Source organism: Pleurodeles waltl, chromosome 5 (genome assembly GCF_031143425.1).
Source record: "Pleurodeles waltl isolate 20211129_DDA chromosome 5, aPleWal1.hap1.20221129, whole genome shotgun sequence".
Lineage (NCBI taxonomy): Eukaryota > Metazoa > Chordata > Amphibia > Caudata > Salamandridae > Pleurodeles > Pleurodeles waltl.
Genome location: NC_090444.1, coordinates 1,749,676,286 through 1,749,701,635, shown reverse-complemented (window position 1 = coordinate 1,749,701,635; position 25,350 = coordinate 1,749,676,286). Strand labels below are relative to the sequence as shown.

Here is a 25,350-nt window from a genome sequence, read left to right as displayed (position 1 = left end):
AATGTAACAGTGTCGATGTCATGTAAAGCGCTAGACTTCTGCCCAGTGAGATCGCGATTCGAAAAAGAGAAAAAGTAGTCCAGAAACCAGACGGGAAACGTGGAGCCTCGTATGTTTTCAGTACTTGGTCGCTGTGCTCAAGGAGGGCTAAACACCAGAAAAGGCATGACTTATGCATGCCTTTCACTAATGAAAGCAAGCAGATTTTAAAAGGCAAGCCCACGAACCAAAGAAAGAGACTGGCGTGGCATGGGCGTGGTTTGAAGCCCAAAGAGAGAGTACAACATGGGACGGAGCCAAGTACACAGAGCAACAATGACATAATTAGAGCTCCATCTCTTGGCCTCCTTTCATCTCGTCTACATATCGGCCCCACCCCTTAGACACTAACTTGATAGAAAAGTCTAAGATCAGTCCCCAGATGGGTTCCAACCTACTATCACAATGAAGGAATCCCTCTATATACTCCTCAACACTCTGGAAATCAAGGCGCACATCCTTGAGCAGTATCACATCAAAAGAAACAACAGACTTCATCCAGTCAGCCTCTCCCACTAACCCCTTCAAAACCCAATACACCTGACAGCTCATTATGCAAACCCCTTCCAACACAACACCCGTACACCAAGACCAAAATAAAATCCAACATTCGGTTTCTTCAAAGTGATCCTCATCAATGTCTTCTACAATGAACTCAACCTGTCAAAGGCATTCCAACCATATGAGTCAACACTCTCTGTCACACCTACAACACAACTCTGTAATGTCTCGTGGAACTCTAAGTGAAATTCTATAAAACAAATGCTCAGCAGTATGGCACAAACCACTAACTTTTAGACAAGGTTGCCATACGTAGACAAGAAAAGAAACGTTTATGACCAACCTCTGAAACAAACTTACCCAACTCAAAGCACTCCACTCACAGGCAGCTATCTAAGGGGCAAAATAAAGGCCACCTGCGTCAACAATACTGTCAACGTGATTAAAAGAAGCTACTGACTTTAATGGTATCAAGCATTTAAATCTCAACTCAGTTAACCCCTCTGCCAATTGATGAATGCTTTACAATGAATATCTTCACCTAGAAGATCAACAAAAAATGTGATCCTGCATTGACAGCACAAATATTGTTGATACCAACTATTCACCCATTGCTACCAAGTTGACTATCAACCTTTCCTCACACATGGAACTATCCAATATCCCCAACTCTCTGCAAGTCACTTTCTATGAAGACTACATTCTGTAATCATTCTTCATCAAACCTCTTAGAGGAGATACCAACACACCACTCAACATATTCAACCCTTCCATCAGTCAGTAATCCATACTGGGCACTCTCAAAACATGTCAGATACTCTTCCTTGAGAAATCAGCCCCATATGATCTTGCCAACTTCCATCCCATCACCCATCTACCCTCCATAATAAAACATTAGCGAAAAGTAGTATCCACCCAGCCACAAGAGAAGAACAGCAAAAATCATTGTTTGCAATATTACTAATTAAGATCCAGAATATGGTGCAGCACACAGACAGCTACTCTTAATCTGGTCAAAGACTACTTCTTCACCCTTGATCGGAAAATGCTGCACAATTTCTCTGCAGCCATGCACAGTCTACTAAAGAACACTGCCCTACAGACCTGCAAGTGTTCCAGACTAAAGAAACTGAAAACCTTTCATCCAGAAGTGGATTTCAGATGTGTGCAAGCTTTGTTTGATCTTCTCCCACTTTGGAGGTAATACTCTACTCAGACACCACTGTGTCACTCCTGAAAGCCATCCTATGTTCTAAGGCACATCCCATAGTCTTAAAAGGTTAGACCATAGTACCCACAGGCTGAAGGAAATGACATGGAAGGATACTACACTGGATCCCTCTACTGAACAGTATTTTTGAAGGTCAGCTGCATCACCTAAAAGCCTATTTGAAAGAACATGTGGTACATGTAGTGAAGAAATTATTCACTTGTGGCAGATGTCACCACACCAGGAGCCAGGACATCATTGTACTGAAGATAGAAAGGTGCAAGAAGGTGGCAATAAGAAAACAGGCCTTTTCATCCACGTGCCCTGGATCTAGAATGATATCCATCAATAAAATAAGACCTGCCCTGGCCCACCTGTAATTCACAAAAGATTTTGTGAGTATTACACTGCCCTCACCCCAAAAATCAAACAAATAAATAGAAACACTCACTAGAACGACATGTTGGCTGCCTGTTGTAAATGTTTTGATCACTCCTCATGCTCTTTTTCTTGGTCGGTGCCTGTGCTACACAATTAGTGGTTCTTACACATTTGTAGGAACCATCTCATTTTCCTCAGAATATTCTAGTCACCCAATAATGTTTTAGTGTAACAAAAGCTCATATTTCCAATAACTCGGCATCCACCAATGTCCACATCTGCAGAGAGAGCATTTATTTCTAAATCTGAAACTCATGGTTTATGAGAGTGCTACCTCCAAAACAAATTTTCGAATCAGTTCTCGTCAGACAGGCATGAATAGCTCAAGGAAAATTTCAAGCTATTTTTGTTATATACCACATGGAAATTAACCCAGCACCGCACTGCAAATCTAGACTAACACCCAAAACACCCACTGGGGATGTTCAGTCTACAGATATAATTTGATTCTGTAGTGATTCCTTTACGTCAATGGCACATGCTTACATAGTAGTGAGAGACAGCTGTGACAGGAGACACTTTATATACCAGAAATATAATGGAGTTTGCTTTCTCGCCTGCCACCCCACCCCACTTACTGTGACCAATGGGCTGTGTGTAGAAAGTGAAAATGGCTTGTCCTGTCCCACTTGGTTTGATGCTGGTGGTATACCTCCAGTAATTCTGTATAACGTTGGTAGCGCCGTGCAGAGCTCGGCGACTGCCCGTAGACCAATGCAACCCACTTACATGGAAAGTGGCGAGGGCAAATCAGTAATTCGTCAGGAAAAGCAAACCACAAACTCACCTGCAAAATCTGCTATAAACTAATCACCAACTAGGGAAAGTGATAGGCAGGACGTATATTCTTCTTCGGGGCTTCCATCCAGTTTGTTTTTATGCAAACCCTCATTCATACATTTCCGACATAGTTAAGCAGTTCGTTTTAGGCCAAGATAGTCTCTCTCGCGGACTTGCTGCAGGTCTTGCAAGTGGTGCACTGAGGTGCAAGCACCACTGAGGCAAAATACTCTGACACGGACACACAGAATTCAGAGAAGCACACAAAAACACTAGCTTGCAACGCAGATTTATCACCATGGTAAGTGCAGAGAAGCAAACGAGTTAAAGCCGGTAGATATTTAATACAAGCAGGTTTTTTTTTGGTTTTTTTAAGATTACTTAACTTGAATCTCAAGGCGCTTTGCTTTTCGTATGTTGTATCTTGCTTTGAAATAAAACGGTTATGCTGCTTAAAAATGGAAAACAGGAAGGGCAAAACGCAAAGTCCTCGCAGAATTATTGATTTGCCAGAGTGGCTTTAATCACGGGCGGTGACAACTGGGAGGAGACAAGCGAGATCGCGCTCCGCACAAAGATAAAAAGTAGTCCACAAACTGGACGGAAAACAGCGAGCCTCGCATGTTTTCAGTACTTGGTTGCTGCTTGAATACCCGCGACTTACCGACCGCACGACCGCTCCGGCTCTTCATTTAGATTTCTTGATATAAGGCTTATCAGGGCCTTCCCCATTCTCATTGGTCACCACTGGGACCCCTAGCACCCGATGCTCTGGAGTTACTACCTCAATTAACACTCAACCTTACAAGGTTTCTACCTACTTGCCTACTGCAGGTTCTCCAAGTTTATCTAGTTGGCCTAGCCTTGATGAAGTCACCTGAGTGATGAAACACGTGTTGGCTGTATTTTGAAGAACACGCAATCTTGAGGCAAACTGTGCCTATAATTAAAGACACTCTAACGAATTTGGGATCTTCACGTATTCTTTCTTCAACCTCAAACGCTCTACCAGGGATACATATACTTGCTACGTGATTGTACTATTTATATGTGTGCTGTGGTCACTTTGCATTTGCTGCTCTCGAGGAGGGCTAACCACCAGAAAAGGAATGACCTATGCATGCCTTCCACTAATGAAAGCAAGCAGATTTTAACAGGCAAACACACGAACCAATGAAAGACACTGACATGACATGGACGGGGCTCCGAGCCCTTTTCTAACTCCTAAAGCGTCTCGCAAGTGAAATGCATGCGCGAGCGCATGCGACGCAGGCTCGACCCTAATGACCACGCTAATTCTTGGGGGCATGTATGTGAAAGGCTTAGGGCCTAGAAATATTTATTTAGCATATTTTGAATGGTGATAATAGCTGTCAAAGTGTATGAGATCGCCACATAATAAGTAGGCTGACAGTTGCACTAACAAAAACAACAGGAATGCAGTTAATAGGACTAGAACTTTACATGCAGTTTCCTCAGCCCTCAGTTGGTGTTTACGTGACTGAGCACTATCATTCAGAAAGATTGTAAATGGGCAAACATTAATGTACACATGTAACATGTTTAAAGACATTGTGAAACAAGAATGTTGAAATATGGTAAAGTCACCTCAAAATTCGAAAAGTGTATTTATTTAACATGTGGAAGTGTTTTTCCTTAGTACATCAGATATGTCACACTGATAATATAGTCCAAGTAGCCTTGGTCTATAAGCTTCTTTTAGTTTTGCTCGAAGATATAAAAATGTGACTGAAATATATGCAGGCTACTATGAATTCCTCTGCTCCCACCAGCAATAAAAGTTTGAAAGTATTGTTAGCGCCAGCATTCCTCTATTGGAGAACAAACACTTTAAAAACTACGGGACTCCCTTGACCATCTGAAGTACACCCCTCTTAAGTGCTCATGCCTCTCACCCCTTCCACTGGTATCCAGCACAGACTGCAGTCCTGGGGTGCTGCAGAGCAGAGACAAGGAGCATGGCTAGGGTTCACCATTCTTGGTGGAGACTGCATGGGGATCCTGCAGGTCCGGGGATAAAAATAACTCTCTTATGTAGAGAGAAGACTCTGGTGCTGCTCTGTCCCCCATGCAGTAAGTGGAGGATGCCCCAGCTCTGCTTCAGAGCAGCCCAGCGCCAGAGTAGCTGCTGCTCTTTTGCCTGTGTACCTGCCTCAGCAGCGGCATCACTGTTCTAGGCCTGCTTGGGTCACCTTTTCCCCCATACAGCAGAGTGGACCCTGGCAGCCGGCAGAGAGCAAGGGAGAGAGAGAGCCCAAGGCATTTAACACATATTTGGCCAGGAGAACAGCACAGTGAGAGAAGACAGGGAGGAGGTGCACCGAGCCAGGGGAGGAAGAGGGATTCTGGGCTCAGGGAGGAGGAGTGCGGAGCCCAGAGGAGGACATTCAAGAGTTGTGGGGAGAGGAGGTACCCAGAAAATGTGGATGGAGCCGAACACAGTCTGAGGCAGTAGGTGATGTTCCCAGGGAGGAGTGGTACAGGTTTCACATGGGCACTGGCAAGGCAGTTTTCTATTTGTTCTCACAAGTTTCGGACTTTCACTATAGAAACACGTTTCGGGCCAGCGATGACTGTTAACATTGGCTTTGAATCTGCACGAGTTACCAGCTCAGTGACACTGAGACAACCTGCTGCCCTTGAAGTGGACAATTAGCCTTGAATGCAATCAGCGACATGACCCAAAAAGATAAGATATGCAAAGAAAATGTAGTGATCAGTTATGAGGGGCGGTAAACTCCGGCACATGGCGGTTGGTGACGTTTTTCCAAACTCCACGCTCCATGCGAAGCGCGGAGTTGCAGAACTTTGTAACCTCCACCAGCAGAGTTTATTGCCCACACCTACTAATTACTTAGCTCAGCAGGGAGAACAACACCATCAAATCTCAATAGTCAGAGAAAAATAATAAATCTTGAAGCGTCACAAGGAGTGCAGGTACGTTGAAATGAATATCAAATCTGCATTCTGGATTGTGATTTACCATAATATTAGTGTATCAATTGAGTCAGTCTGTAGGCCTATCTATGTAAACCTGTAGTTTAACAAACATTTTGCTGATGGGATATAATACAGTAAAGCATGCAGACTTTTCAATAATTACTACAGGTTTATCTCCTCACATAATTAATGCCCATTCACATTATAAGGCCTACACCAGGTGAGCGCCAATCCCTGAAGGTTCGCTTCTGCAGCAGGATACCGTCACATAGATACCAGGCTGAGCTAGAAGATTTTTTTACACACTTAGCTTGCATTTCTGCACATACATGTTCATGTGAAACCAGACAAGAGCATCTTACCCTAGTTTCACAGCAGCACACACTCCATTGGACTACTGCAGAAACCTCAGCATCATCCTGGACAGCAAGTTGACCATGAAGTTTCAGATCAATGTGGTCTCCTCTGCCTGCTTCTTCACTCTGTGCATTCTACGAAAAAATCGTCAAATTGCTTCCCCTGAGCACAATGCGCACCATCACACAAGCCCTCATCAGTATCAGGCTGGACTATGGCAACACTTTCTACTCAGGGATCGCCACACACCTCCTCCAGAGACTACATACCATTCAAAATGCCACAGTTAGACTCATCCTAGACCTCCCCGAAGGACCCTTATCACCCCTCACCTCAAAGAACTCCACTGGCTCTCAGTACAGAAGAGACAGCAATTTAAGCTGATGACCCATGCATACAAGGCCTTACACAGCCCTCGACCTGCCTACATTAACCACCGCCTGAACTTTTACCAACCAGCCAGTCAACTACACTCTAAGTCCCTCTCACTCGCTTCTACTCCATGCAACAAAAGAAGCATGATCAGAGGGCGCTCCTTCTCCTACCTCGCGACAAAGACATGGAATGGCCTCCCTCTGCAGCTCCACACCTCCCCTTCTGTACCAGAATTCCAAAATGCACTCAAGATCTGACTATTTGAGGGAGTCTCTCAGACCTTGAAAGTGGCTGGATAATCTCTTGGATGATTAGCTGAGCTATACAAATTCACTGATTGATTGATTGGTTGATCTTAAAAGGCAAGCACTGATGGTTAGGTCACCCAAACCATTATAACAGAGCTTACAATGAGTGAGACTCAGGTAGTGAGAATTAGTCACAGCAGAAGTCCATAAACCAAGTAGTCAAAAAACTGGGGGAATTAAATAGACTGAAACCAATTTTCACAATGGGTAATGCACCATGCATAAAACAGTTGTAGATAATGACTGCAAAGAATATGCTAACAATAAGAGGAATGCATTACTTGACCCTCCCTTGGCAACATAAAACTATGGTATCTGAAGTAGCATCAAATATAAGCTCTCAGCCAATGGGAATTAAGTATTGACACCTGTTCTAGTTTATTCTAGTTTAAATTATTTCAAAATTGCTTGGAAAGCAGGTACAGCAGTTTCTTGGGGCCCAATTATTATAGCAGTATTAAAGAAGCGCTAAATTATGACAGCTGTTAATCTCTACTCGTATTGGTCAATAACAAGAACGTGGCCAATGTATTAGGAAATATCCATGTGAATAAATATACAAATGAATCGGTATCTTTGTGTATGGTGCCGTGTGTTTTTACTGTAGGATTTGATGAGTCTTTCCAAATTGACAATAGATATCTCAAACAAAATATTGCAAGTTCAGGCCATTCTGCTTAAGTATTTCCCAGACGCTTAATGAGGACAGTTAACTCCTGACATTGTTCTACTGATGCTGATAAAATGACTCTGTGAGATGTCACTCACTATTGAAATATTCAGTCACCTAGTGGTCACAAATTTTGGTAATGCCGCCTCAACCAAGGTAGGTAGATTAAAATCCCTTTAAACTGAGTAATAGTATCCTTTGTTATTAACTGGGCACAGAAATGAAAAAGTGCTGTGTGAAATTCTATATAAAGTGAGATTATTATTAATATTGTTGTTGTTATTATTAATATTATTGTTCACTACAGGAGAATATGTACATTAATTCATTACATCAGAAGTTGAATTTACCACATGCTTTGTGTCTTCCACATCTTTTGCAGAGAACTCTTAGTTGTACAATATGTTGGTAATGTCACAAGCATTGATCCATGCTGTGGGTCCTTTGAAGGTAAGTTAATTTGTATTGGAGTATAATCTAGTTTATGTATTGTATCTGTATTGGAATTTTACTGCAGCGTTTATAATTTCACTGCAATTTTCCTTTGATGATATTCTTTTAGATTATTTTTTAGTGATTGTCTTTTTTAGGAACGGATAGGCAAACACCCTCATGATGCGTCAGTTGAAGTATGTGCATTGCTTTGAAGACGCAAGCTGCAACTGCAAGACAACTGGTGGAAAATGTATATATATAAAATATATATAGATCACTTTTATATGTGGGTCTGGTTTTCCTGGGGGCCGATTGCAGCCCCAAGGGAAACCACACATGCACTGACAAAAGAGATCTATATATATCTATCTACATGGACATATCTATATATATATATATATATATATATATATATATATATATATATATATATATATATACATATATATATATATATATATATATATATATATATATATGTATATATAAATACATACATATATATATATAGACCTATGTATATACATAGATCTATCTATAGATATATCCATGTAGATAGATATATCTATCTACATGGATTGATATATCTATACCAGGGGGCCCCAATCTTGAAATAAAAAAATATGGCCCGGGGGGGGGGGCGTTTTCTGAGGGGGGCCGACCCCCCCAAGTGAAATCCCTGGTGTCTAGTGGCGTTTCCTGGCCCGCACCCCCTCCCTGGTGTCGGCCACTGGTCGTGACCTGCACCAGGGAGATAGTGTGGGCATCGGCCTTTGGCCAACGCCCGCACTAAAAGGGTTAAAATAAATGGTACTAGTGGGCCTACAGCACTCATTGTGCCATGCACTAGACTGATACTTTAAAACAGGCTCAGGCCTGCCATTGCAGTCTGCAGTGCACCTTTAAGCTACCAATTTGACTTGACAAAATAAAACTTTTGCTAGGCCTAAACATACCATACAGATAAGTCACCCATAAAGTACGCCCTAAACACCCCATAAAGCAGGCTGCATTGAATTTAAAATAGATTTTTTATTTTTACATGTCCTAGTGGAGAAAAACTCTTAAATTCATTTTCCACTATAGTAAGGCCTATGCCTCTCATAAGATAACATTAGGTTACCTTTTTACATTTAATAAGTGTTAACATTTGATTGGGAACAGGTAGAAATGTCAAATGTGGACTCAAATTGTATTTTAAAATCCTTTTAGTGGTAAAGCTGAATTTTAGATTACAATTTTGAAAATGCCACTTTTAGAAAGTTGGCATTTCCTTGCCCAAAAGTTTCTGTGGCCTTTTACAATTTCACTAAGAATGTGTATTAGGTTCAAACAGTGAACAACAAGAGATAAAGTGTTGACAGGATGGTTGGAGTGAAGCTCTTCCCTGCCCCATTTAAATTTCAAATGGCTTGCCTCCAACAAGCACAAAGGAACTTGACACTAGTCTTTTGTTACCCCAGACTTCTTGTAGCATTGGCGTTAGAAAGAAGGAACCCTCCAGAAATAGATGTGGGGTACCCTAGACGATTTTCCCACTTCAGAGGCTGGTACCAGATATAAATATTGGGCCCTCGCACCAACTGTTCAGTACACTCGTGGACTTGCAGACACTTTGTAGAAGAAGGACTGCATTGTTCCCCAAAGGACTGACATGCTACTTAGGCCTGCCTTGTTCCCCAGAGAACTCCTCTGCTGATTGACACCAGCCTTGTTCCTCAGAGGACTGTTTTCCTGCTTGAGAATTTCCTTATTCCCCAGAGGACTGCCTTGCTACTTGAGGCCTGCCTTGTTCCCCAGAGAACTGCCCTGCTGCTTGAGGCCTGGCGTGCTCTCTGAGAAGGAAAACTAGACCTGCTCCCTTCATCCCAAGCTGCTTGAGTGATTCCAAGGGTCAGTAGGCTGACCTCTTTTTCTAAGCTACAGGGACACAACAAGCTCCAGAGGCCTCCGTGTAACTGCCCAGCTGACCTGTTGCAACGGGCCCTGCCTGAGTCTTGCTGGCCTCTGCTAGAGTGAGTCCCTGATCCGACTAGAGGTTCCTCCCCACGGCCTGGATCCTTGGAATCAGGGTGCAGTCCTCTGCATAAAAAGAAGAAATCCTGAATTTTTTGGCTTTTTGCAACCATGAACAGGCCTGTGATGATCGCCAGCATGAAGTTCCCTTGAACTCGACTCTTCTTGGTACAGCCACTGCCAGTTAAGACCGGTAACGCTTGATATGCCTTTCACGCTATGACGCTATTTCTGCGGTGACCACCAGTGCGAAGCTCCAGCAATGACCAACAGGGACCCTTGATTGGCTCTTGAATCTACAGCAATGACAGCCCACTCCGTTCAGCCTGTTCTTTGCATTACAGTGACAACCATCTGCGAGCCTCCCCTTGCACCCTTCTCTACCGCAAACTGGACTCTTTGCGCCAGACATTGAGAAGGCATCTTTATCAGGAGGGCAACTTGATCCCTGTTTCTGGCCCACGCTCCATCGTGGTGTCTCCGAACTCATGACTTTCCCCCAAGTGGTGCTTTGTACTTTTAGGTGGTGTACTTACCTAAAACATTTAAATTGCATATCTACTGGTTGGATTTTTGTCATTCTGTTCTCAGTTTACGTATTAAAATGTTCTCTATTTTTCTGAATTGGTTTGTGATTTAGCTTGTTTTGCACTTTCACTTTATTGCTGTTTAACACAGTGCCTCTAAAGTAAGCCTGACTGCTTTTGTACCAGGCTACCAGAGGGCTGAGCACAGATTAATTTAGTGACTGTTGTGGCTCACCTTGACATGGATTGAAAGTGTGGCATGAGAATGGTTTACACCTCCCTCAATCAATAAACCAATTTCTTATATTGGTGTTCAGTGTTGTGATTGAGTACTTGTTTGAGCAATGCCACTCAGTGGTTTCGGTTAACACAAAAATTCCATTAAAGTAATTTGACATCAGATTAAATTTTTGTTGCTAAATTCTTCTTAATTTGGCTCTTTTAAACTGTATTCAAATATAAATTGTTTCACATCCTTTTTGCTGCAAAGGAGATGGAGCTGATCAATGTGGAGAACCTTAGCAAGGCAGAGCTGCAGAAGCTTTGCAAGTTAATGGGGATGGATGTTGGAAAGAAGGTGGACCTCTAGCTACCTGTGTGAGCCTTTGAGGAAGTCAGAAGGTTTGAAGTCCACCTCAGAGGTGCAGGAAGAGGATGGTCCCAAGGAGTAGGTGGAGTTAGAGGAGAAGAAGGAAGTGGGCTTAGCCTGAAGGGGAGGAGAAATTGCTCACAATAGTGGAGCCACCTACCTAGGGAAAGAGCAGTGACTGAAACAGAACTCAGAGTGTACCTGGCCAAACTCAGAATGTGGAGGCAGCCACAAACAGGAAGATTGCCAAGGAGGAGACAGCTGCACAGAAGACCTTATAGCAAAAGTAGCTAATCCTGGAGAAGCAGAAAACTATGGCTGAAAGAACTGTGGCTGGAAGAAAACTGGCATCAGCTCCTGAAGTGAGTCTTAAAGAGCTGGACATCAAAGCCAAAAAAGCCTCAGAGTCCAGCAGTAACGGTGGCAGTAATACAGTGTTCTTTGTAGACGTGAGGGTCCACATTCTCCAAGACCTAGTGCCTAGCTATGTAGTGGATGGTGAAATTGCTAAATGGTTTTCCACCATAAGGAAGCCCTGAAGATGCATAGGGTGCAAGTCTCTGGGAATACACACTTTCAGTGGGGAGGGATACTCTGCTTATACTACAGGTGGATAAGATCTAGGGACAGCCAGAGGCTGTCAAACCACTCTTGAGTGGATTTCTTTGATTATGGTTATGTTAGGGGCAATAAAGTGGGTAATTTCAATTGGTTGTACGACCTGATTTTAAGAGAGCACATTCTCAGTATCTACTTTATAGAGTTGCACCAACTCCCAATTTACCTAAAACCTAAGGAGCTTGCTCAGGAGTTGGACCGCCTGACCAGCACCAGAGTATCAAAAAAGGTACCTGGGAGTGACCCAAGATTGGTGTTTCAGGTTTCCCTCAGCAGAGTGAGAAGGAGGTCCAGGGTGACACAGACAAGTCCCAGAATATGGTGAGATGAAAGGGTTCCCATGCCCCTTCTGAAAAACAGGGAGGATGTTCTGGTGGGTGGCCCAAGGCACCCCATTTCCAACCCTGGTGCTTTGATTGTATTCAGCTAGGACATAAGCAGGGGACTCTGTCCTAAGATACCACCTACTGGTGGGAACACTACAGAGGTGTCCATCGTGGCCTTAGGAGGAAGTAGTCCCCAGAGGCAGGAGGTAGAACATGCTCCAGTCTCCCTTATTTCAGAGAAAGACTGGGGTGAGCTGTTGTCCTTGAGGGGGCAAGTCATTGTTTCCAATTGGTCACAGTAAAGGGGATCCCTGTCACTGCTCTGAGAAATACTGGTGCCAGTCAAACCATGGTAGTGGAAAGGCTGCTTTCCCTAGATTAGCATACTGGAAAGATGTGTAGGGTGGCCTAGACCCAGGGGCAGGACTTCTTCCACTCTGTGACTCTGATGTTCCTTAAATGGGTTGATGAGATGCCCAAGATGATGGTCATAGTCAGTTGATGCCCATTCACTGCACACTGGGAAATGAGTTGTCACTAGTGTTGAAAGAGCCAGAGGGGGCAGCTGTCCAGGGTTCCATGAAAGCTAATTTTTCTGGGGGAGAACCCTCAGGAGCAGTGAATAAACTCCTTGTCAGCCCACTTGGATCCTCTCCCAGCAGTGGAGGCCCCGGGGTTTGGCTCTTGACATTGACAGCTGTCAGTGGCCTCTGTTTGTTGCTATTCTTATTGGCAGAATTTTCCTTGGGTTGGAGACAAAAGTCTGATCTAAGAGGTGGACTGGGCCACATCACTGTTGTGGCCATGATGGAACTGTCTGCTTACTAGGATGCATCTCTGAGCAGGTTGAGGTTAGTTGCTGCACATATGGGGTTCACAGGTGAGGAAAAGGGTTCTCCATGTGTCTGTTCAGTGGCTGAAGAGATTGTTGATAGAGGCAACAAATTGGGATCAGAAGAGCATAGAACTGGCAACTACTACTGCAGAAGAGGCCTAATGTCCATGTTCTAATGCCTAAGTAGGAAAGCCTACGAAGGTATTGATTAGTACACCCTGGATACCCTGCCTTTTGCCTGGAAGAGGGTCATATTGGACCTGGTCTTTTCTGCAGGGTCACCCCACATGTTTTTGTCTTCACCCCTCCTGAATTTTGAACTCACTTTTGTTGGCACTTATCCATTAATAACCAATGCTAAAGTGTTTGTGCTCTCTCCCTCGAGCCTTGTAAAATTGGCTTACACATAATTAGCACATTTAATTTACGTATAAGTTCATAGTATATCTACCTAGGTCCTCTAATTAAATGCTACTTATAGGCCTTCAGAACGCATTGTGACACCCACTAGAGTAGCACTTTAAACCATGTCTTAGGCCTGCCATTGCAGCATGTAGTGTACTTTTAAACTGCTAATTCGACATGGCAAAAAAATCCTTTAATAAGATCCTAAACCTACCTTTTTATACATATATGTCACCACAAATGTAGGCCCAAAAGAGCCCATAGGGCAGGGTGCATTATATTTCAAAGGTAGCGCATGTATTTTTGAACTTGACATGTCCTTGTAGTGTAATTTGTTTTTCACTACCGTGAGGCCTATGTCTCCCATAGGATAACTTGGGTAACTTGTGATTGGGAACAGCTGGAAATAGCAGGTTTGGACTCAAGGGAATTGTAATTTAAAATCATCTTTAACTGTAAAGTAGATTACAGTTTTGAAAATGCCACTTTTAGAAAGATTTTTATTTAACAAAATCAAGGGAAATCCAAGGGTACATACGGACCAAGGGTACATGATAATTTAAGGACTAAAGATCCCTACAGAAGCACGGTTATTCTCAAATTATATCAATGAATGATGACTCAATATATTATTTTAAAATTTAAAAACATATTTGATGACAATCAAAAGTGGTGGGTAGTGCCAGCAAAACACAAATTAATATAGTCACATTTCCAAGTGATAGAGAAATGATGCCATGTATGTCACAGTACACAGCCACAAACCAGCCCTGTGAAATTACATATTCAATAAGGGCTCAGTGTGCAGAGTCAATGATGTTTCCATCCCTTTTAAATGTAAGGATCATTATCAGGACATTTCAAATTCAATGCCTGAAATGTAACTATGTATATCCGGACATAAAAAACAAACATTGGTGGGAAAAAAAGAAGAGAAAGAAAGAAAAAAGACAAAGCTGGTTAATTGTCACCAAACATTTAAAACATAAAATATACAACTCTGCCAGTTCTCATATATAAAGAACAGAGATTACCATGTACATCATACCTCATTTTACAATCTGCACAATAAATGCTGATATTGAGTTGTTTTAAAAATTCGAACGTGAACATGTAGTCACATGAATTCACAGATCATGGCCCACCAATAACAGAAATGCCTCAAGTTGTATTATAATATATATCAATATAACATTGCACTATTTCCCAGGGGTTCACATTGCAGGCTATACAGGATATCACATAGATCTGACTCACCTAGCCAAACAACATATATCACAATAAAGGGCAACTGAAAAAAAATCAAAACTTAAGGTACCTGTATGATAGGTGGCAGTAAGCAAAAGAGAGTGCTAATGCTGTAACGCTCTGAATAAGTACATATAACTAATTATATAATCATATAATCAATAATCAAGAAGTAAGGGGTCAGTCCAGAGCAATACAATATAGAATATGCCAATGAGAAAAAACATACCTCAAAGAAATTATACTGCGCCACCACAATTAGGCATCAGAAGGTCAGTGCAAAGGGCTAGTAGCTGTGACTGCCGGAAAATTTAAAGCACGGGCATTGAGCCTATGAGTCTTTGTAGGTTCCTGTAGCGAAATGAAGCATTAAAGGAACACTGCAATCCAACTAATGGATTGTTTTGCTACAAAAGTGTTTGCCTACCTAGATCCTCAAAGGAGCGGCACACAGGGGTGAAGGTCCACAGAGGAATCTGGATCAATAAAGTCATGGCTGCAGAGGATCTCATCAGGGCCGATGTGGCGCAGCAACTAGTGTGTACTTAATATGCACATCTAATCTAGATCGTGTCCCAGGATGTAAGGCGTGCAAAGTTCAGCACTCCTACAACGCATTTACTGCTGTTTGGGCATGGCTGAGGGTCCCATACTCGAAGATACGAACATCAAGGAAGGACTGGGAACCACCTAATTAGACTGGGGACAGTGGCCCTAAACACCGTTGTAAGTTCCTTGAGGACCAAACTGCCATACTGTTGCTCAATCCTGCAATATGTTCAGTCTGAACTGAAACATCCCTTTGAAGCCAAACCCCCAAAACACATTCTTTTGATCACCTGTGCCTTCGTTCAAGGTCCTCCCATCTTGTTCACTTATTTTACTGTCAATCCTCAACAGAACACCACATTTGTCTCTGGGAAACACCTTATTGTGAAAGATCCCACCAGCAATTTCAAACATTTATGTAAATACTGCTCTCCTTGTCTGATTAGTAACCACTTGCTGAGATCGATCCACAAATGCCTCAAAACAAAGCCTAAAATTACCGGCAAGGACACCATCATCTCTGTATGTAGAGGCCCAACAGCTTTGTTTTGAGTCATGATAAATACATCATTTAGATATGTAATTACTTTTAAACCTCTTTCTTTAAGCCATATCACTACTATGTGCAACACTTTTGGAAGCACCACAGTACAGATGAGAGGCCAAAAGGCAGACAACAAAACCTTCATTTTTCTCCTCCCCACCCACATTGAAGATACTTCTGTTGGTAGATTCTAAATTGTCATTTTCAGATATCCAATCTTCGAATCAAATTGAGTCAGCCCTTCTCATTTCCGCATAATGCCTCTCAAGAAATGTACACACTCTGCTGTGAACTGGTGGTAAACACCCTAATCATTCAGGTCTCATAGGTTTATTAGAGAACACATCCCTTTTTTTTTCTGCACTAAGAAATTTTAGTTTATAAAAACCTGAAGATGCTCCTGGGATTGTACAGTGGCATCCTTCGCCCTCAAATATTGCACTTCTTCTTTGACTACCAGAACCTTCTTTTTTTTTTTGCTAAATACTAAGGGGCATATTTATACTCCGTTTGCGCCGGAATTGCGTTGTTTTTTTTGACGCAATTTCGACGCAAAACTAACTCCATATTTATACTTTGGCGTTAGACGCGTCTAGCGCCAAAGTCCATGGAGTTTGCGTCATTTTTTAGCGTGGACACCTACTTTGCGTTAATTATATGCAAGGTAGGCGTTCCCGTCTAAAAAATTTACTCCGAGGCATGTGCGTCGGATTTATACTCCCAGGCAAAATTCACGCCCGGGAGTGGGCGGGTCAAAAAAAATGACGTACGGACGCTTTTGCGCTGTTTTTTAGCGCCTGCAAAAGGCAGGCGTTAAGGGACCTGTGGGCTCGGAAGGAGCCCAGAGGTGCCCTCCCATGCCCCCAGGGACACCCCCTGTCACCCTTGCCCACCCCAGGAGGACACCCAAGGATGGAGGGACCCATCCCTGGAAACCTCAGGTAAGTTCAGGTAAGTATAATTTTTTATTTTTTTTGGGTGGCATAGGGGGGCCTGATTTGTGCCCCCCTACATGCCACTATGCCCAATGGCCATGCCCAGGGGACATAAGTCCCCTGGGCATGGCCATTGGGCAAGGGGGCATGACTCCTGTCTTTGCTAAGACAGGAGTCATTTCTATGGGGGTTGGGAGTAAAAAAAAAATGGGCCAAATCGGGTTGCGGCGCAAAATTTGCCTCAGCCTGACTTGCCCCATTTTTTGGCGCCCAAGCTCCATTTTCCCCTACGCCGGCGCTGCCTGGTGTACGTCGTTTTTTTTAACGCACACCAGCCGGCACCGGCGGCTAACGCGCACTAACGTCATTCAATAAATACAGCGCCCGCATGGTGCTTCAGAATGGCGTTAGCCGGCGCTAATTTTTTTGACGCAAAACTGCGTTAGCGCAGTTTTGCGTCAAAAAGTATAAATATGGGCCTAACTCACTTGGAATATGATCTTGTAGTGGTTTTGCACAAACTCTATACTGAACCCTCAAATAGTCTCTAAAGCCCAAGAGTCTTTTGTTACCTTAGCACATTACCAATTTAAGAGCAAGTATGCCATGATCTGATATGATCTCAACTTGTACCTACCTGTAGCACTTCTGAAATGATGTTCACCATGACTTCCTCTCCCATGACTTCACCGCCTCTTTGGGAAGAACCCTGTTTCTTTGTAAAAACTCTAAGCATGCAATCTGTGAAAGCAGAGCCTAGATCTCCGTGAGAAATAACCCTGGATGATTCCCTGGATGATTGCATGGAACCGATCCCTTGCCTGCCCAACCAATCCAAAAACACAAATGTTGAACACTTTGACCTCTCCATTCTCTCTTCTGGAAAAGGGCAGAGTGTAGTTTCTCACATGAGGAATTTAGAAGTGATTCTAAATTAGGAGCCACCATTTCTGGTCTCTTTCTTCTACTAAACACACATGAAATCAAGAGCACAAACCTAAAGCAACTATTGCACAAGAAAAAAATATTGTACTGACCTACTAATCTTGGGTTCCAGAGAAGCGTGCTGGTCGCCAAAAAGCACTTCAATGCCTTGCCAGGGGTAATAAGCACTATATAAATACATGTACAGTTGCAATTATTATCCCAATGCAATTTCTGTAAAAAACAGAATGCCCCTACAAACTTGGACATATCCTAATAAAAGCCTCTCCTCAGCCTGTGCAGCTGTACCCTCCCCATCATTAACCAAATCAAACAATTTGGGGTCTATCTTCAACAGAATGTTGACTTTACAGCTAGAGATGCATTCTTAGTCCCCAGAAGGCATACTGCACGTTGAGTCCATTGTCTCATCTTCTTTACATCTGTTGTACAGTTATTTTACAAAGGTCTTCCCTGCCATATTAAAAATGACTTTTAATGGCCTGATCACATCAAAGAGTCTATCTTGACAGATATTCAGATCCTTGTCTAAGCCTTTCTGTGGATCATGACAGCCTTCACCAATAAAGGCCACAATTTTGGAGTTCCACTCTGACGTAACCATCACACTATTTGCAAACATTTGCCTATGGCATTTAGATCTTAACCTGAAACTGCCTTTGCAATTTGACTCCATTACCCGAATTCATCATATTCCGCGCGTGACGTGCAGGAGACCATTCAGGGTATAAATAGTGCTGAATTAACAGTTGGTCAAACGTGTTATTCCCGAACTGATCTGTTCAAACACTTTTTTCTTTGCCAGCTCCTAATTCAGACTCTCTGTTTTCTTGATTCTGCAATCCCCGAGCATCTAACTCAAAATCTGATAAACAACGTATCTCATCAGTGGAATCATCACATCTCACTGCAGTATGTTTTCTGGATTTACTCTTAGTTTTTCAGTATTTCTCAGAGCCTTTTTCTGGCCGGCTTGTCTGCCCTCAGCACCATCGTTGTGCAATCAAAAAAACTATGTTCTGCCTCAGCAGATCTTAATCTTCAACATCTTTCCCTTTGCCTGACTCCTTTCCACCTATTTTCTTAAAATTGAATCTGCCTCTCCAGCAGACGTCTGATGCCTGTGTCAGACCTTGTGACCGCAACAGCATTTCAAGCGTCCTTACTTGCTGTGTCTGGTGAAACGCCATCCATTACTTTCTTTAGTCTGTCCTCAGTTTTGTTCTCCACAAGTGATCCTGTTTTCTCCTCTGTTGTCAATTACCCCAAAGGTGCAATCAGAGAATTTCCACTCCATTAGTCAAGGATGCTCTAAAATCTGTTAAACGACATCGAACTGACCAAGGGATTCCCAATGATCAACGACTTCCCTATTAAAAGCCCGCTAGCAAAATGTCTGCCATATCTACAGCGTAAAAGTGTCAGTGTGGCAAGTCACAAATTGAGGTGCATTAATGCTTTTCGAGGCAAGAGCATCTCTCCTGCGCTGTACGTTTTGTCCAGTCCGGGACTGCACGGCGTGCGACGTACGAGCACCTCTGCTATTAGGCTGAAACGCTCGTGTGCCCATGCCAGGCGAGACCATGCACCACTGCTTGTTCAATAGACCCAGTTCCTCACCGGACACCAGTCCTAAAAGGTATTAATGAAGTAAAATATTCCCAAATCCATTGAAAACGAAATAAAAAAAACAACAATTTATCTCCCCAAAGCCTTAAAACACTAAGGGGGTTATTCTAACTTTGGAGGAGTGTTAATCCGTCCCAAAAGTGACGGTAAAGTGACGGATATACCACCAGCCGTATTACGAGTTCCATAGGATATAATGGACTCGTAATACGGCTGGTGGTAAATCCGTCACTTTTCCGTCACTTTTGGGACGGATTAACACCTCCTCCAAAGTTAGAATAACCCCCTTAGGGCCATATGTACAAACACATTTTCCCATAGACACAGAATGGGCAAAACTGCTTGCTACATCTGGCCCCAAATTACTCACTGAAATAATTTAAGCACGTATGATCTAAGAGAGTGGAGTCTCTTAAACCACATGCCAAACATACAAGTTAAACACTGGGCGCCTTACACATCACACCTCAACGCATTCACACAACGTATCTATTTGTGAGCAATAGCACTAAATGTAGGAAGATTGTGCTGTGCTCTGGGTTTTTCTAGTGGAATGTTTGTCTTCTAAGTTCTTCTTAGGTGGCTGCTGTGACAAACAAAGGAGATATTACATATCGGAACCCTCTGTCTCTTGCCATAAAATGTAAGGGTTTTTGTTTCATTTACCATAACCAAACGTTGCAATCAAGGCGCTTATCTGTTTTATTTTTTGTGCCCCTTTCCTGGTATGTAGAGTATGGTACATAATGTATTTTGCACGCTACCTTTAACAAAGAACTCAGGCCATCTAAATAGACATAGGGCTGATGGATCCGATCTGACACTTAAACAGCTGTAAAGACAACATTGATGGTAAAGTATTTATGTGCATTAATGCACCTACAGCCCAGACTGCAAAATGTCTCAAACAATACCTCAAACAGAGAAAACAGGAGTATCATAGTATCAGTTATTAAAGCAATATCACTTTTGATGCACAGAAACAACCTGGAATGTCAACGATCACAGATTTAAAAGAAACACAATGGTGAGTGCTCACCTAAAACACAGCACTGATTCAAGATCTAACAACTTCCCAAGGAGGCATTTTAAGTACAAACTGAGTATAACGAGAGGACTAGAGTATCTCGAGTCACTGCTCATCCATGGCTAGTGTTTCTAGAAAAGAATGGGTTATGACTTTTGTGTGACATGGTGTGTTTTGACCACATCACTGAAGTAAACCTCATTGTGCGGCAATCAGGCTGTGCCAAGATGTACCACGCGTGCAATTCAAGTGGCAATAGGTAAGATTGAAGGTAAATGGCATTGTATTCTAATATGACATTTGGCTTGCCTAGCTCAAAAGTTGCAGTTATTTTCGGTTTGCAAATGTGTCGATATTAAATGAAAATAGGTTAATTAAAGTGCAAAAATAATAAAATCAATGTACTTTTAATCATGTATGTGATGCGCAAAGTACAATTACTGTCTTTGTTTGGACCATACGAGGGCCCATACTTAAACGTTTTTTGCGCCGCATTTGCTCCACTTTTTGATGCAAAAACGGCGCAAACTTACAAAATTCAATTGTATTTTGCAAGTTTGGACTGCTTTTGTGTAAAAAATTACGTAAATGCCACACTAAAAAATTCAGGCCCATATTTATACTTTTTTAGCACCGCATTTGCGTCATTTTTTGATGCAAAAGCAGCACAAACTTACAAAAATACAAGTGTATTTTGTAAGTTTGCACCGATTTTGCGTAAAAAACGATGTAAATGCGCGCTAAAAAAGTATAATATGGGCCTCAATTGTATTTAGCAAGTTTGCACTGCTTTTGCGTAAAAAAAATGACGTAAATGCGGTGCTAAAGTATAAATATGGGCCTAGATTTTTTATTCCATCACGCTGCAGTATTAACAAACAGTGCACCTCGTACCAACTTCCCATGCTCGTACTTTGAAATATTGGGAAAGTTTAGTTTTCAAAGCAAGTAAACATTTTACTTACCCATGTGCAATATTTTTGGACGATGTACACTAGTTTCACACAACTGTATCACAGCAAGTGTGTAGATAGACAGACTAATATCAGAAAATGCTTTGTACTCAGGGTGAACACAAATCTCCATGTTAGAGATGTTGTTAATACTTCGTCTGAAGAAGGTGTCTGACATTTGAGAACTCGGCTTCACATTAGACAATATCCCCTGTGATGTGCAGTTAATGTTCTTGGCAAGCATAGGTTTGAATCCTGTTCTCATCCCCAGTGTTAAGATGGCCAATTGTCCTTATGCTGCTCTTGAATCTAAGGGGCAGATTTAAGAGCCCCTAGAGCCTCCTTGCACCACATTAGCGTCATTTTTTTTTACACTAATGTGGCCCAACAAGGCCAAAATCGCCGCACCAAATTTACAAAGTGTCGCAATTCATGCATTGCGCCACTTTGTAACCCTTTGTGCCACATTATGCTTGCGCCAGGCACAATGGATGCAAAGGGGGTGTTCTTCCATTAGGGGAACCTAAAAAAGGGCACAAAGAAATCTAAGACTGCTGTTCCCAATCTGTGGTCCGGGGATCCCTGGGCGTCCGTGAAGCCTCCTCAGTGGGTCCGGGACTGCTTACAAAATTAAATAATATTAACAAATTAGGACCCCAACATCAGTACACGATCACGTACTGACCTCATCAGAGGTCACCTCCCATTGCTCTTGAAGCTGAGCTTCCAGCGCGATCCAGAAGAGAAATGCTTTGCACTTCTCTTCTGGCCGGGAGGTGGGGGCAGGCAGAGGCATGAAAGGAAAGAAAAGGCCTTTCCTTTCCTTTCATGTCTCCGTAAGCATTTCTGCAGCCCGATCGTGAAGCAATCGGGCTGCAGAAATTCTCACTAGACAAAAGGGATTTTATTTTTGTTAATGTTTATAGTGAAGGGGAGCGACCCCTTGGGCAAGGGTCGCTCCCCTGGGGGGCATTTAATTATTAGGCCTTCTCTGCCCCCCGGGGGCAGATCGGCCTATTTAAGTTAGTCCGATCTGCCCGCAGGAGGGGCAGAAGTAACTAGACACCAGGGATACGTTTTTTTAAATTGTTTTAGAAATGGCGAGTGACCCCTTAGGCAAGGGTCGCTCCCCTGGGGCAAATTGTATTTAGGCCATTTCTGCCCCCTTTGGGGGAAGATCAGCCTCTTTTTCTTAGGCCAATCTGCCCACAAGGGGGACAGAAACCACTAGACACCAGGGATTTTTTATTTGGATTTCAATTTTATGCAAGGTAAAGGACCCCATAGGCAAGGGTCGCTCCCCATGGGGGGGGTCATTTATTTTAGGCCATTTCTGATCGACCTATTTTAATTAGGCCGATCTGCCCCCAGGGAGGCAGACACCACTTGCCACAGGGATTTTTTAATTTTTTTTTTTACTGATGGGTAGCGACCCCTTAGGCAAGGGTCGCTCCTCTGGGGGCAATTATATTTTAGGCCTTTTCTGCCCACCTTGGGGGCAGATCAGCCTATTTTTGAAAGGCCAATCTGCCCCCGAAGGGCGGCAGAAACCACTAGGCACCAGGGATTTTTTATTTTTTACAGATGAGCGACCCCTTGGGCAAGGGTCGCTCTCCTGGGGGGGGGGTCATTTTTATTTTAGGCCATTTCTGCCCCCCTTGGGGGCAGATTGGACTATTTTTCTTAGGCCAATCTGCCCCCAAGGGGTGCAGAAACCACTAGACACCAGGGATTTTTTTGTGCTAATTTCACGCAAAGGGAGCCACCCCTTAGGCAAGGGTCGCTCCCCTTGGGGCAAATTTATTTTAGGCCATTTCTGACCTCTTGGGGGCTATCGGCCTATTTCTATCAGGCCCATCTGCCCCCAGTGGGGGCATAAACCACTTAGGCACCAGGGATTGGTGTGTGTGTTTTATTTGAGAGGGCAGCCCCTTGGGCAAGCGTCGCTCCCCATGGGGCACATCACTGTTGGCCATTTCTGCCCCACTTGGGGGCAGATCAACCTATTTTTGTAAGGCCCATCGGCCCCCAAAGGGGGCAGAAAGCCCACCAAGGCCAGGGAAGATTTTTTTTGTTTAAAAGGGGGTGGTGGTATGGCCATACCCCACCCCAAATAAATGGGGACAAAGTTGTTCTGCCCACCGGTGGGCAGATGGGACAATTACCCCAGATCCACTCCCGGGGGGGACGGGAAGCCTACTAGATGCCAGGGAATTATAAAAAAATAAAAAATAGTGGGGAGATGGCTACCAACCAGTATGGTTTTGCCCCCACCCCAATTGAAGAAGTTAACAGTCTTTCAGCTCTCCTCGCACACTAAAACATCTTATCCCACGGCAAGCAAGAGGACATTTGATTATTTGGGGTTTTGGTTTTACATTTGGGTCATGAGAGCTTGTCTAACACTCTAAATTGTCCCACTTGGAATGATGAGGGCTGCACTTTTTGGACTTTGGGTCGCTGACATGTAGAAAAATCTACGAGACCTAGACACATCTGAAATCTAAACATCTTGATGAGTCCAGTGTGGTGTGCTTCACATGCACCCAGCATCATTTTCTTACCCACAATGCCCTACAAACCTCCAACTTTGCTTGAAATCACCCATTTTTTACACATTTTTGTGATGGAACCTTCAGGAATCTGCAGGAATCCACAAACTTTCTACCACCCAGTACTGTCGCATCTATACCAATATAAATTCTGCCCCACTTGTCAGCCTAAAAGCGTTTTTTTTCAAACTGCCCTTTTGGACCTGCTTTGGTTCCCCTTCATTTTCAACATGTTTTTGGCTCTTCCCTGTCACAAGCACTTGGCCCACCAAGAGACTGAGGAGAATGTTGGATGGTAGGAAATTTGTGCAGGTGCGGTGATCCCAAACCGAAATGTGGGAAAAATATGATTTATTTTTAGCTAAATTTGAGGTCTGCTGAGGATTCTGGGTAAGAAAACACTGGGGGAGCCACGCAAGTCACACCTCCCTGGACTCCCTCGGGTGTCTAGTTTTCAGAAATGTTTGGGTTTGGTAGGTTTCCCTAGACGGCTGCTGAGCCCAAGACCAAAAGGCAGGTGCCCCCCCACTTCAAAAACAGGTAGTTTTGTGTTTGATCATTTTGATGTGTCCACATAGTGTTTTAGGGCATTTCCTGTCGCGGGCACTAAGCCTACTCACACAAGTGAGGTACCATTTTTATCGGGGGAACACTGGGTAGAAGGAAGTTTGTGCCTCCCCTCAGATTCCAGAATTTTGCAGCACCGAAATATGAGGAAAAAGGTGTTTTTTGCCACATTTTGAGGTTTGCAAAGGATTCTGGGTAACAGAAACTGGTGAGAGTGCCACAAGTTACCTCATCCTGGGTTTCCCTATGTGTCTAGTTTTCAGAAATGTCCAGGTTTGATAGGTTTTCCTAGGTGCTGGATGAGCTAGAGGCCATAATCCACAACTAGGCAATTTGCAAAGAAAAGGTCAGTTTTCCTTGGGAGAATGTGATGTGTCCACCTTGTGTTTTGGGGCACTCCCTGTCACAGGCCCTAGGCCTACCCACACAAGTGAGGTACCATTTATATCGGTAGACCTGGGGCAACGCTGGGTAGAAGGAAGTTTGTGCCTCCCCTCAGATTCCAGAACTTTGCAGCACCAAAATGTGCGGAAAAAGTGTTTTTTTATGGCCACATTTTGAGGTTTGCAAAGGATTCTGGGTAACAGAACCTGGTGCGAGCGCCACAAGTTACCCCATCTTGGGTTCCCCAATGTGTCTAGTTTTAAAAAATGCAAAGGTTTGGTAGGTTTTCCTAGGTGTCAGCTGAGCTACAGACCAAAATCCACAGCTAGGCACTTTGCTAAAAACAGGTCAGTTTTCTTTGGGAAAATGTGATGTGTCTATGTTTTGTTTTGGGGCATTTCCAGTTGCGGACACTAGGCCTACCCACACAAGTGAGGTACCATTTCTATCGGGAGACTTGGGGGAATGCTCAGTGGAAGGACATTTGTGGCTGCTCTCAGATTCCGAACTTTCTGTCACTGAAATGTGAGGGAAAAGTGTTTTTTTGTGAAATTCTGAGGTTTGCAAAGGATTCTGGGTAACAGAACCTGGTGAGAGCCCCACAAGTCACCCCATCCTGGATTT

General features: G+C 43.3%; 1 protein-coding gene across 1 annotated transcript in view; it reads left to right on the top strand.

Moving 5' to 3' along the window:
* PKHD1 (PKHD1 ciliary IPT domain containing fibrocystin/polyductin) overlaps positions 1-25,350 on the top strand; it is a 1,684,711-nt gene that overhangs the window by 442,145 nt on the left and 1,217,216 nt on the right. The window contains exon 31 of the mRNA XM_069236642.1: positions 8,025-8,092. Within this exon, the coding sequence (XP_069092743.1) occupies positions 8,025-8,092 (68 nt within the window). The remainder of the gene's footprint in view (positions 1-8,024; positions 8,093-25,350) is intronic.